At 36.9% G+C, this 14,051-nt stretch overlaps 1 protein-coding gene across 1 annotated transcript in view; it reads right to left on the reverse strand.

Moving 5' to 3' along the window:
- The window catches only part of LOC149305428 (thymocyte selection-associated high mobility group box protein TOX-like), a 122,367-nt gene that overhangs the window by 47,171 nt on the left and 61,145 nt on the right, over positions 1 to 14,051 (reverse strand). Inside the window, exon 2 of the mRNA XM_089477431.1 lies at positions 11,451 to 11,516. Within this exon, the coding sequence (XP_089333557.1) occupies positions 11,451 to 11,516 (66 nt within the window). The remainder of the gene's footprint in view (positions 1 to 11,450; positions 11,517 to 14,051) is intronic.

The following is a 14,051-nucleotide window of genomic DNA, read 5'->3' on the forward strand; positions in this document are numbered from 1 at the left end:
ATGTAATGTATATGATAGTTGAGTATTACCTTATAAATACCTTTTTTAACATCCAAGTGCATAAGGGGAATGTTTAAAAATAATTTCTATACATTTGCCATATTTCCCTGGCCTCTTGCAGGAGATGCATTTGGCCGAATGCAGGACTGTAGAAGTGTGAGGTACTCACTACCAGGCCCGGAGTGGACATCTGCAGGGGAGGGCTGGCAGCCTAAGGCCTGGGGGGCAAGTCTAGTCAACTGGCCCATTGCACCATCAAAGCGACTGCGATCGACATTGAAAGCGGCCGTCGTGCGGCAGTCACTCCACCAGCGCCTAATGAAATTAAAGTGGCCGGCGTGCACGCACCGCATGCCTCAGCTCTTCATCACACCCCTTTTAAGACGTGGGAAGAGGAGCTGAGGAATGGCCGTTGGGTCTGACTGCCGCATGATGCAGGGGCGTACCTAGAGTATTTGGCACCTGTGGCAGACCCTGTATGTGGCACCCCCCCCACACACTTTAAAACTGCATAGTTTCTATGGTTAGGCAAACATTGACAGGGGTACAGCATATTTGTTATCATTATATGCTTAGGGATTACGCGGTACCACCGTCAATGTGTGCCTATAGATTGAGCCAGACACTGACAACCCCTATCACTATATACTAAGCCAAACATTGATGTGGTGTAGGCTTACCACTTTAGTGACTGGCATAGTATATAGTAGGGATGCACCGAAATGAAAATTCTGGACTGAAACTAAAAATTCAGCATTCACTTTAAAATACTTTATTAAAAGTAACACCAAAATTAGACAAAAAAATCAACAACAATATTAACATATATATATATATATATATATATATATATATATACATACACATACACACATATATAACAACAATCACAATCCTATCATGCCCAGGTTCTAGCATGTGCTGGCTGACTTAGCATGATAGGAGTGTGATTGCTGTTTGCAAATATATATATATATATATATATATATATTAATACTGTCATTGAATTATTCTGTCCAATAAAAGTGTTAACACACCGAAGTTGGACCAAAAAATAATTTATAACAGCAATCACACTCCTATCATGCCTAGGCAGCCACTACATGCTGGAATCTGGGCATGAAAGGAATGTGATTACGGACTCCCTATGCCAAGCTATCCCCCAACACGTACACATCCATGCTATCTGGAACCCTCATTCACAAACATTCAGCATAACACCCATCACTCTCACACACTTACATTCAGCATAACACCCATCACTCTCACACACTTACATTCAGCATAACACCCATCACTCTCACACACTTACTAATCCACTCTCTCCTACCTTTTCTTCTTTCACTCTCACTTTTCCTCCTCCTCCTCTTCTTCTTCTTCTACTTCTTCTTCTTCCTGTCCTTCCGGTGTACTGAGCGCGGAAGACGGTGGGCGTGGCTTCAGTGTTGTGCGCCGGGATTTCACATCAAGTCCCGGCGCACAGCCACAGTTGCCGCGCGCATCGTTTCTGGAGGCGTGCCGGCATGGTGGCACCCCTCAGATGAGCGGCAGCCAGGGCGGGCCGCCCCCCTCCCCCGCCCGCCAGGTACGCATGACTGCCGCATTCAATCCTGCTCGCGGTCGCTTAGTTTTTAACTTTGCGGCCGCAGCCGCATTGAATGCTCGTCTGCCGGTCGTCCGTCCTGCCCACCGGCCCGGATTTAGGGCGGCCTGGGGGGCAATTGCCCCCCTGCCCCCCGGCCCAGCCCGCCCCTGGACATCTGGCACACACTGCATATCCAGCAGCAGATTTGGTCTTCCAGTGTTTGGCCCACTGCAAACTGTGTGAGTATAAGGAAGTAACGTGCAGCTATGTGTATCAAACAAGCAGCTGCACTGAACATAATTTGGCGCCAGCTGCCAGGACTACCTAGTCATCCCCAGTCCTGACCTGCTCACCTCCATCTAACATCATATACACTTTTGGTGGTCCCACTGATTTCAGTCATAGCCGATTCCTGCGAAGTGATTGTTTGCATTGAGCCTCTCTGCTTATGGAGAGCAGAGGGGGCATTATTCTGCATCTGGGATGTTTCCACAGGCAGGTTTTTAACATCTGACAAAAACATGTCAGAGAATGCCAATAGGTTTCATAATGCGCTATGAGGGCTGCTTCTTAACATGCATTCATTGTAAATATCACAAAATTCATAAATTTTTATACCATTGATTAGATTTTATAGCACCATATGCCAATAATGATACTATAATTTTACAGCGTGATCCGAAACATTTAAAACATGTTTAAGACACTACAATACGTACTATTATGTAGAAAGTGCTTTATTTAGGGGAAAATATAGTTCATATAAAGAAACATAGAATTTGATGATCGACAAATCTAGTGTAGCCATTTCTCCTGATGTAAAAACTCAAACTTTAATTGGTCCTTGGACTCATCTTATATCCTAGATAGTTTTATGTCTATCCTATGTATGTTTAAATTCACACACTTATCTAAAAATGTCCTTAAATTACTATCCCATGGTCATTTTTCATTGCAATCAATATCATTTGGAACGTTAGGTTTTTGTTTCTTCAAGTTGTTAAAACTGGGTAGCCTAAATAAGTTAACACTGCTTTGATAATCAACCTTAACCACTTGCATATTGATTAGATGACCAAGATAAATAAATATGTAAGAAGAAGTCAGCAACAGCCAACATAACCAATGCCCCATCAGACTGTGGTGCCAAACAGACCTCTGGGATTGTTTCAAAAAACATCATTAATTTTCACTGTATGTTTGGATTTATGGCATAAATCCAAAGCTGGGTTTCTGTAAAAATCATTTCAAAAGTAGTATTTTGTTATTTGCTTGCAGCTACATCACAGAAACAGTAGTGAGCCATATGTTACTACTTAGCAATTTTCTATGTATGTCCCAGAGCTGTGGTCTGGTTTAAAAGTTAACCTATTCAGTTCTTGAGTATAGACAATTTTAAGGACACAAATAGCTTTGTCTGACCATGAAAACAATTTGTAAGAATGACATATAGCAGGCAGATAATCAAAGCAATTCCATTTTACTATTATTTGTATGTGTATCTTTTTTTGGTTTTCCATTCTGCATTTTTCAATTGTCCACTCTTGAATGCGCCTTCATTGCATGATTTCTTTCTATGTCCATTTGCAATACAATTATATAAAAGAAAAATTATCTTAGATCTTCCCATGTTACACGTATAACTTTTTTATATATAATTCAAAATTGTATTTTCATTATGTAGACAAAAAAATAATACATATCATGTTAATGTGAATTCCTAAAAGGGATGGATAATATTTAGGACCTTTTATTTTTTTCTTCAAACCACTTTCAACTTCTGGGTAAAGAACTGGTTAATCTGAGCACTATTCCTTAGGGTACTCCAATAGAGAATATTTTTCTTAATACAATATTTATACAGATGTTCTACATAAACTATTAACTGTAATTATTTCTTTGTGTTATTATAAAACAACAATCAGTTTATTATACCCTCGTGACCTTATTGCAGTTATGTAAGTACAGAAGTAAAGCCTGTTCTGTGTAATTAGTGGCATACCGGTAGCCAGGCCTAAAGGGAAATAGGCACAAAGGTGGCTATACAAAATAAATTAAACCCATATAAAAATGTCTGGCACAATATTATGAGTATTTAAAACAGTGGTTCACCCGAGAATGTAAATTAATTTTCACTATGACAAGAAAGAGATAATTACATTTTCAGATCTGGATTTGCCTTCTGGATATCATCTAATTATCTGCTCACAAGATGACACAACAAACAATGACATTTAACAGCAACAACATTGTTATATTCATATGGGTGACTGTCTATTTTAACACTACAAAGATTATTTTTCAGGAACTGAAACACAAAACAAAGCACCTATGCAGTTTTTACTACATTTATTGGGTATTCTTAAAATGAACTGGCGATTGACCATGCAAACCAATATCACCACTATCACACTTTCTGATGCTTTCAAGTTGGCGATAAATTTCCAAAGCAGAATTTGATTAACATTGTGACAGCTCTGATATACACCACGTAAACAACTCTAGCTTATAGATAGCCTGATCATGTTTGATATTCAAAATTTCTGACTTTTTTATTAAGAATAATCTAATAAAACTCAAGCTTCAGGCATGTTCTTCCGGCCTGATGATTATTTATTAAAATATTACATTTTACAAGTTAATTTGGGTAGGAACCGAAACAGCTAGATAACAGCAATTACAATCCAGCTCTAATACTTGCTGGTCTGCAATATGTGGAAATGATATGTACCCGGATCAAAATGCCTGCTGTGGTCACCCTAGCGTAGATAACCAATTTTTCAGTTTACATTAATGATACCTTTTCATTGTTATAGGACACATCCTACAGGAAAAGAGTAAAGGAGTCTTATTGTAATCAATGGTCAAGTGAAAAGTATCATAGAAAATTGTTATTTAATTATAATTTGGCAAATAAATTTGACATTACAGTACAATATTGAACCAATGTAATATTGTTACAGATTATTAATGTAAGATACACGTATTAGAGAAACACCATGTGAGCATCCATCTTAACTTCCTAGGACACAAATAACATAATACGTAGTTTAGTTCTAAAGAGAGTCTCCGTACCACTGTCATAAGAGAGGCCCCTACAGCTCCCTCATTCCTAAGTGGCCCCCAGCACCAGCTCCAGCTGTTAGTGTTTTTAAGTATGTTAGTATATGTATGTTAGTAACCTTTTAGTAAATACTTTAAACTACTTCCTTTGGCCAAGATAACAGCTTTGAGTCTTCTCCTATAATGCCTGATGAGGTTGGAGAATACATGAGCAAGGGATCTGAGACCATTCCCCCATACAGAATGTCTCCAGATCCTTCGAATTTCAAGGTTGATGCTGGTGGGCTCTCCTCTAAAGTTCATCCCACAGGTTTTCTACGGGGTTCAAGTCAGGGGACTGGGATGGCCATGGTAGGACCTTGATTTTATGGTCAGTAAACCATGTTTGTATTAATTTTGATATATGTTTTGGATCATTGTGCTGTTTATCCTAACAAAATGTCTAGGTGCACTGGCAGAAAAGCAGCCCCAAAACAAAGAGCCACCACATTTAACTGTGGGCATGAGGTACTTTTCCATATGCCTACCTCTCTATGTATGCCAAAGCCACCTCTAGTGTTTATTGCCAAAAAGCTCTATAGAGAACCTGATCCTATTTTAAGTTTTAGTTGTGTCTGGCAAACTGAAGACGGTTGAGTTTGTTTTTGGATGAGAGTAGAGGTTTTCTTCTTAAAACCCTTCCAAACAACTTATGGTAATATAGGTGATGTTGGATTGTAGTTTTGAAGATTTTCTGACCCCAAATGATAACTTAATATAATTATGGGAGAGCATTCTCAAATACGACTTAGCTAAAAGTTTATTTCATGAAAGTAATAGCTTATTTGTGAAGCTGGTACTCATATAAAATGTAATTTAATTTCCAATAGACACTCTTGCTCATTTACTTACCCTAATTTATGAGAGAAATAAGACTACAATATATGTATAAAAATACTATAAGAAGGTTTTATCTTTACAATTACACTATCCTCGTCACTGATTTTAGCATAATAAAAATCAATAATCAAATCTACCTATAGCTCATGTTTACTTTGGCAGTCAACATAATTGTTTTGGGGATATTTAAATGTTAACCTCATGGAAGCACGGATCTATGTTTCATGATGGCAGGGTTACCATTTGAAGGCTGTTTAAACAAAAATCAGCAACTCAACAATATAGGAGAGATAATACATTAAATTCCATGTGGTATACAAATAAAGTGAATTTTGTGTCACATTTTGTTCATTTAGTGCATAAAACTGTAAAATGTAGTATTCAGGAAATGCAGTGTTATGTATATAATTACAGAAAAATAATAATTTACAAGAGCGTAAAGATACAAGATGTATGAATTTTAAGTCCTTTATTCAAAATAATTTAACATGGTTTTCTGGAAGGTAGCAGCTGTTTTATAATAACACTCATTCCCCAAGTTCATGTTTCCAGTGTTTCAAACAAATTCAATTAGCTCTTGCACTTCAAAACCCTTAAGGCAGTAAACTGATGATACCAGGACTCTTTAATCTAATGCTCATATGAAATTGTCTGCACTGTTTTTGGACTCATATCTGAAAAAATATTTTACTATTAACAAATATTTTAAAGAAGAAATGTAATAGTGTTGTTTGTTTCTTTGTAGTAATATAAATAGCCATACATCCAAAGCAATACAGAGGTCACAGAGAGTTCTCTAATAAATGAAGTAGAATCATAAAACAAAGCATACACATGCTTCTTTTTTTAATCCTATTTACAACCCTAATGCCTGTAGTGAAAAGATTAAAGGAAATAATTGCATAAAACACAAACATGGCTCCATATATACTGTTAAATTAAATTCACTCTTCACCTCCTATTAAAATTACTAGAAATATTTTGTGACTTAATACGTGCTGTGATCTCTGGCGATGACGGGGCATCCTGGCACTTTAAGGCCAGCGGCCGTCTGGTGACATAAGTTCGGACAATTTCTGGATATACTTGGTTGTGTTTTTATGCTCATGTGTTGGAGGGTGCGGCCAGCGAGTGGATTTACACAGATGCACGCTGCAGCACCTGTCAATCAATGCCCATATTATGTGGTGGTGTCATAGTGTAATGGTTGCCCGGAATATGAGCTTATAGCCATAAATGTACTGCCTGGATGGCGGGACTGTTCTGTTGGCAGCTATGCAATTGTCACTGGTTAAACAGCCAGGGCTGGATTGGGGATGATTAAGCAGCCCTAGCACTTTAATGCAGTGGCTGCCAAATTATGCACTTGCGGCCGCCGTCTGGATACACACAACCGCTTGTTATGTTTTTATGATATCATGGCGCACAGCCACACATACCCAGCCAGCAGCCTCTCACTGGGAGACTCAATCTACCTCTGGAGTAAGTATGTGGCCCTATTGGCCACTCACATTTAGCCAGTGTGCGAAATGGCCAGTCTCGGCCTGGGAACAACATTCTGCATTCAGAATTTAAACCTAACGTACCTAAAAATAAGGGGGGGGGTTGAAAAGAAAATCTTCATTAAGACTTTTTGCATGTTTCCCTTCAATGATTTTTGAGTGTCCTTCAAGGCCCACTGAGGCAGTGTAAAGTTAATATAGCAACAATATATAATAATTTGCATATCAGTTATTGCATATTTCTTATTTCTTTTTTTATTATCTGCAAGCCAGGTTTTTAGAAGAACCATATGTATGCAAATTCATCCTGCTATTATTCAAACTGTATAATTGTATGCAAATGTAATAGGCACATATGTTAGAAATAAACATAAAATGATAACATAGTTGTGGACAAGTAGTGATAAACAACTCACAGTGCATACAGAGCAGGCAATAAATATTGTTACAGTGTTTTAACCTATGTGGAGTTAGCAAAGGTTTAAATCATTTAACTTTTTTGATCAAATTTCCTTTTCCTAAAAAATAATGTCCTTTATGATGAAAATGAGAAAAAAAAGATCTATATCAATGTCAATGCAAAACTAGTATTTTTAGAAACATTGCCAAAGTCAGTATCAATTGCCAAAGATACCAATCATGTTTCTGTAGACAGCCCATAGATTCGCTCCAGTTTTGCCTTGAAAATGAAGGTTCCAAGTAGAAACTCTGCGGAAGGGTGGAGGAATCCAACACATTTTTATTGCCTGCCCTTCCAGTTAATTGTTGTTTGGCCGCTATGATATTCTGGGACTGATGGATCCAAATTATCTACCCTGGTTTCACTCTCATGACTCCCATAAGATATCTGAATACCCCAACGGAACAAACAAAACTATAGAGAAAGTAGAGAGCTCTGAAATGCTTTTGCATTTTGCTGCTTTTTCACTCACACTCTCTCATACTCTCTCAATATCTCACTACCTTCTTCACCAATCGCTTGTGCGTCCCTGGCTGCTTTTCCGCAGCTCCGCTTTGCCTCTTCTTGTTCTTGTTCTTCTAACTTCTTTCTTCGTCTACTTCTCCCCAGTATCAGCTCCAATAACCAGGCCTCCCGGTGCAGTTATGCACAATTGGAGGAACAGGAAGAGGCTGCTTTTTTGCAGAAGTACTCAGAGAGGCCAGAATAATACATAAAGATTCACTGAGAAAGAGAGGTGCTGAAACGCTGTCTTCTTTCTTTGTTCGCTTTTCCCGCTAAATAGGCTTTCATGGCATCAGCTCTGCTAAATAGGCTTCCTAGAGCGATTTCACAAAAGGCGGAGCCACAGCGAACACCATAGGAACAGCCTCTCCTTGTTTGTCCATTCGGGGGGAGAGGGGGTGCACGTGGCTCCTTTTTGCAGAAGAGCTTTAGGAGGCCTAGTGAACCGAGGTTATACCAGGGAGAAGCGGATAAAGACAAAATAGAGCAGAACAAAAATAGGCAAGAGAAAAAATGGAGCTGTGAAAAATGAGACAGGGACATGGAGGAGGTCGCTGGAGGTGACATCGGGTAAAAGCGTGAGAAAGAGTGAATGAGAGACTTTGTGAGAGTGTAAGAGAGCATAAGAGAGTGTGAAAAAGTGTGAGGGTGAGTGACAACCAATTTGTTTCTGAATGGAAAAAGCCCTCCGAATTTCATCTGAACCAAAAGTGTAGGGAACAAAATTCATTATCCGAAAACGAATGGACCAAAATCGCTAAAAATAAAACAATAAAAATCATTTTTGATCCATTTGCACAAATGTATCTAGATGGACATATGATAAATTTGCCTTAATTTTCTTTGTTCTGATGACAACAAAGCTGACATTAAGCTCAAAAGGTAATAAAGATGCTCTCATTTGTTCAAATCTTTAGCAGACCATACAGGAAAAGTCGATTCATTCTGTAGTTTTGTTTTTGCTCACTAAATAGAGAAATGAGGATATTTGAATGTGCCTTTGCATCTATGTGTACATGTACAAGCATGGAAATGAAAAGGGGACCTTGGTCATTGACAAAGTATTGTCCATCTTACTAAGATGTGTGAAGAGTGTTCATCTGACACAGGTATGTCTAACAACATTGAATGCGTGCTGATATAAAACCTTGCTAAAGTTCCAAAAGGCCTATAATTGGTAAAAGTTTGACATATGGGCACAACCCCCAAATAACGAAGATTTAAAAATATATTGATAGTAATCAAAAGAAGGACAATGTATACTTTGGATTTATCTAAAATAAGGGAATCATTTATAGTAACAGTCCAGACATCCAGAAGCTCGTCCATTACATATTTTGAGAGATCTATAACAAGTGTAATTCCAGTTTTGTTAACAGTGGCCACCAGTTCCAAATTCCATTTTTTACTTATCAGCCATCCACAACTGTAAGATAGCTGCAGCCATGTGAGTAATATGAAAGTACACCAAGATTATAAAATAAAAACATTAGTAATTGCCGACACAAATACAGAATTAAGAGAAGATAAAGGCTGCAGTATAGGAATTATAAATGAAACTATAGTTTTGCAAAAGGTTAACACAATATTCCGCATTTATGTTTTTATAACAGGAAATCCTGGAGCATAATTAGTATGAAAGAATGTCACAATAGTTTATCTAGGGAAAAACATATTACTTTCTATTGAATTCCTTTCCCTTGATAAACATAGAGTTGTTTTTGCTGTAAAGTTGTACCGAGATAACAGTTATAAGGCAAAAAGTAGTTGGATCATTTAACATGATTATTTTGTTTCTACTGTATTACAGGAAAACTGGTAATGGTTTTATATAACTCAGTATGTCATCCAACCAATTATTGGTTCGCCTTGGTATAAGTATGGCCTTGGGTGCTTTACATCACTATCTGTCTAGTGTACTCTATAATTCTAGCATTACTCTTAAATGTGGGACAGGGCCCATAGGTCAGACATAGGCCACTCATGGCATAGAATGCAACTATCACTACATTCAGCCAAATGGCTGCAACTTAGTGGAGTTGTAGTCAACGACAGATAAGGTGACAGAGATTTCCAGTCAGCCACTAGTATGGCTCAATACTTGAAATATTTGTGCATAATGGAGCAATAGTCACATTGTATTGAATGAGATATGTTATAACGGAGATTGTTGTTAATCATAGGATGGCTTGAGCAGAAATGAGGTAATAGTGTCTATTGCCACACCACGTGCACCCTATTAAGTCAGACAGCACATATGGAGTGATATGGAACATTAGGGGGTTATTTTTAAGAACTGTAAGCTTACTTGGCATATATTCAATCTAGGTATGACCTATACTATCTTTTGTTAAACAAATAAATATATTTTTAAAAACAAAGACAATCAATGTGTCTTTAATTATCTTAAGAGTCAGGCTCAAGGCCAGTAAGTAATACATACAGTTAGACATGGAAAAACATAAGGTTATGCATTTCAAAGAATATCTCTAATCTCCTCAACCAGCCCATCTCTCCAACTACACCGGAAAGGCTAATCTCCTAACGGGTTAATCTGCCCTTGCCACAAAAACCCAGAAGTTGCAGCTTCGCTCAGCCCTGGCACCCTAGTCCTTAACCTATTTGACTTAGGTCACAGTATGGCAGTGCAAGTCATGCTATTTCACTTTCGTCAGTACCTACTAAAACCAATACATCTTGTTTCATTGTACATTTTGTCATTGGGTGAGTACCGGATTATATTACACTATTAAATCTTAATTTATTCTTAAAAAACCCTACGGAAGTTCTATGCAGCTGCACTAAATGTTTAGATTCTAAGTACATTTTAAATAATATTAACCATACGATTAATCCCTTATCTAAACTGTTTGCCCTTTAAATCTCCACAGACTGTAAATAGAGAAAAAAAACCCTGTTTTTTCTATGGAAAACATCACAGATCTCACTTAAACTCCATTATTTTGTTAATGTGTAATTAGTAATTTGGGCCCTGCTGCTTTGTTTCTGAGTAATGTGAATTCCGCATTAAAAACTTTAACCATAAAATGTGCGCTGAAACTCAGCTTGTTTCCAGCTTCTAATTAAAACATTTTGTGACATGTAAGCTTAAAATGATTAACGTGTCTGCAGTTACAGATCCAAATAAGCAGCACCTGTAAGAGGTTGATTCCTTAAGGTAACAACAACTGTTTAGGCAGGATCATGCTGGCAAAACAGCTGCTTACACGTTGGAGAGAGAACAAGATAATTTTTCAGCAATGTTTTTCTTTTCTTTTTTTTTAATACATCAGTCCTATCTCATAAAATGGCGAAAAAAAGGTTTAAACACTTTGTTGATAAATTATGACAATTCTTGATTGCGGCAGTTATGTATAGTGCCACTCATTTGCATTGCAGCTCTTTCAAATTGTTTAATTACAATTTGAAGCAAGACATAGAAGATTAATTAACCCACCTGGCTTGCTGGCACATAGTCCTGGTTTGGTTCCGTCATACTCATATACATGTTCTCACCATCAAACTGCAAATAAAATAAAATAAGCTTTTTAGAACCGTGACGTCTTATCAACATCTATTGTTCATACAAACTACATAAGGCACATGTGTAGTTAAAAAAAGATCAGTTTCCATGTTGTTTTGTTGTAGTTCTATATCCATTGAGCTTGCAGTGATTTGGGATAATTAGTGCACTGGTAATTATACCAAACCCACAATAAATAAATGGTTTCCTTTCATCCACAATCTGTTACAAAACAAAATGGATCTGTGGGTACACCGTAAACAGATATTGCTGCCGGGCCTAATGAAATACAAAATAAATTGTGTATTTTCTCAAGGGAGAGGGTGAATCCTAGGCTGGTTCCAAAATGTATAATCATATATTCAAACGTATTATCATATTAAAACAATATATTTCTTAATGATTCATTGCGAATAAAAATGAAAATATGTATCTGATTCGATTTTAGGTTAGGGAGAAGAAACATGATTTCTTCATGAGCAAGTCATAAAGGAAAAGTAGGCAAACAGCCTTGGTTCTTGTCTTTTTATATTAGGGTTATCTGATGTTAATAGAAGCAGATATCTATTATAGTTATGAATATCATTAAATAATATAAGAAGTACTCCCTTACTGTGTTTATGCCTCCTTTTATAATATTTACATCTAGATATATCCACACGCATATATATTACACGCACCATCATTTCCTAATTCAAAATGCTTGGAGCTATAAAAATTAATTTATCAAATCAGGGACAACACCACCCCTTGTAAAGTAGCCCCCCAATTAGCACTCACAGAAACATTAATATAGGTAAATTAATTGATACATGTATTCAATACATCATATGAGAACAGCATCAGTGTGAATCACCGCAAACAAAAATAAATCATTTAAATATTCAGCACATACACATGATTGTTAGAGCGTCAATAAAAAAAAATAAATATATAAATATAGTACTAAATAGAATATATATGAATATAAATATAGTGCTATTCCCATACAAAAATTATACCGATTCATTCCATAAAGCAAATGCTATCCCTGATTTTGCTCCTGTATAGACCTGTATGGGATAGGACCAGATTTCATTTCACCATAAGGCTACTTAACAGCTATTGCACAGTCCCAGGGTCTAAGACCACATAATCAACTTATATGGCCATAGTTAAGATTAAAGGTGTTTATAAAATGGTAAATGGTAAATTATAAAAAAAAATTAGAAAAAAAATAAAATAAATAAATAATAAATAAAAAATAAAATGGTTTATGTACCAAATTTGCTTTCCCAAGTGCAGTGAATTATAACGTAACGTGTGGCCGCATATCTTGGGTTGCAAGTCTATGGAGGCCACTGGCCTTGGTGTGCTATGGTTGCTTAGACATACACAGTCCAGCCCTGAGTATGACATTGGACCACCTGTGTTTAATAGCAGTGTTAAATAGGGTTGCCTAATAACACACACATTATATAGTTATTGAGAAACACATACATGTATGTTTAAGATAATGATCATTCAGAAATTTCACTGGGTATATTAGCTGCATGCTGCAGGAGTCAGAATGTCTGTTCCATTAATTTTCTCAGAACTATTTTCAACCATTTTATATGGTTTCTTACTCATTGTCAACAGTAATGTAAGCAATGATGGTTTATCTTCCTATCACCATGAAAAATGCAGCCGTATGCCTCTGGCAAAATAATTATTGTTTGTTGTGTCTTTCTGAAATCTTCAAAGAAAGTGATTATACATGCCATCAGTGTAAGTCATAAAAATGTGTTCCTTTTGGCAAAGAAAATATTTGAAATCAAGAGAATAATAATCACACAAGGTCATGTTTTCCATAAGAGAAGACTTAAAAGAGTTCACATTCAATACATAGGTAAAAGTTATATTGCTAATGGTGAACAGATGGTTGCTGTGCATGTTTTCTGGTCAGTAGCCATGGTTTGTATTCTTATTGGGTATGCTTTCCATAAAGCTAACAAATACATATCTGTGATTTTGCACACGATAAAATAAAACATTTCAGCAATTTATACTCACTGCTCACTGAATATTGAATCAATAGCAATGTATTTTAAGCGGTTAAAAAATATACCAAATAAAAATTATAACATATGCAGCTGTAGCGCAAGAACTCCAGTTGTCATGGTGATGGGCTCACCCACAACAGTGCTGTTTTTCCTCTACAATTAGTAAGGTAACCTGTTCTCCATCAACCTGTAATAGGCATCAAAGTGTGCCAATCAGAAGTGAGCTTAAAAAAACAAGTGACAAGGCAGCCATCTTGAGTGCAGGCTGTTCTAGAAAAGTAAAGACTAAGTGACTTTCTGTGGAGTCCTCTAGTGCAGTCTAGACAAAGGCCTTCCCAAGGTCTGGTCTTATGTTTGTTGTCAATTCCTAAAACAATGTACCAGAGCAGGAGCATACCTCCCGAGTGTCCTTAATTAAAAGGGAAAGTTCCAAAATCTCCCATCCCTCTTTCCTCCTCCGATGTCCTTATTTTCTATGTTATGTTTAGTGTATCGCAGTGTTCTAGATCTC

The sequence above is a fragment of the Sceloporus occidentalis genome, unplaced genomic scaffold (genome assembly GCF_023333645.1).
Source record: "Sceloporus occidentalis isolate IW3139 unplaced genomic scaffold, rSceOcc1.0.p SCAF_11, whole genome shotgun sequence".
NCBI classification, from domain to species: Eukaryota; Metazoa; Chordata; class Lepidosauria; order Squamata; family Phrynosomatidae; genus Sceloporus; species Sceloporus occidentalis.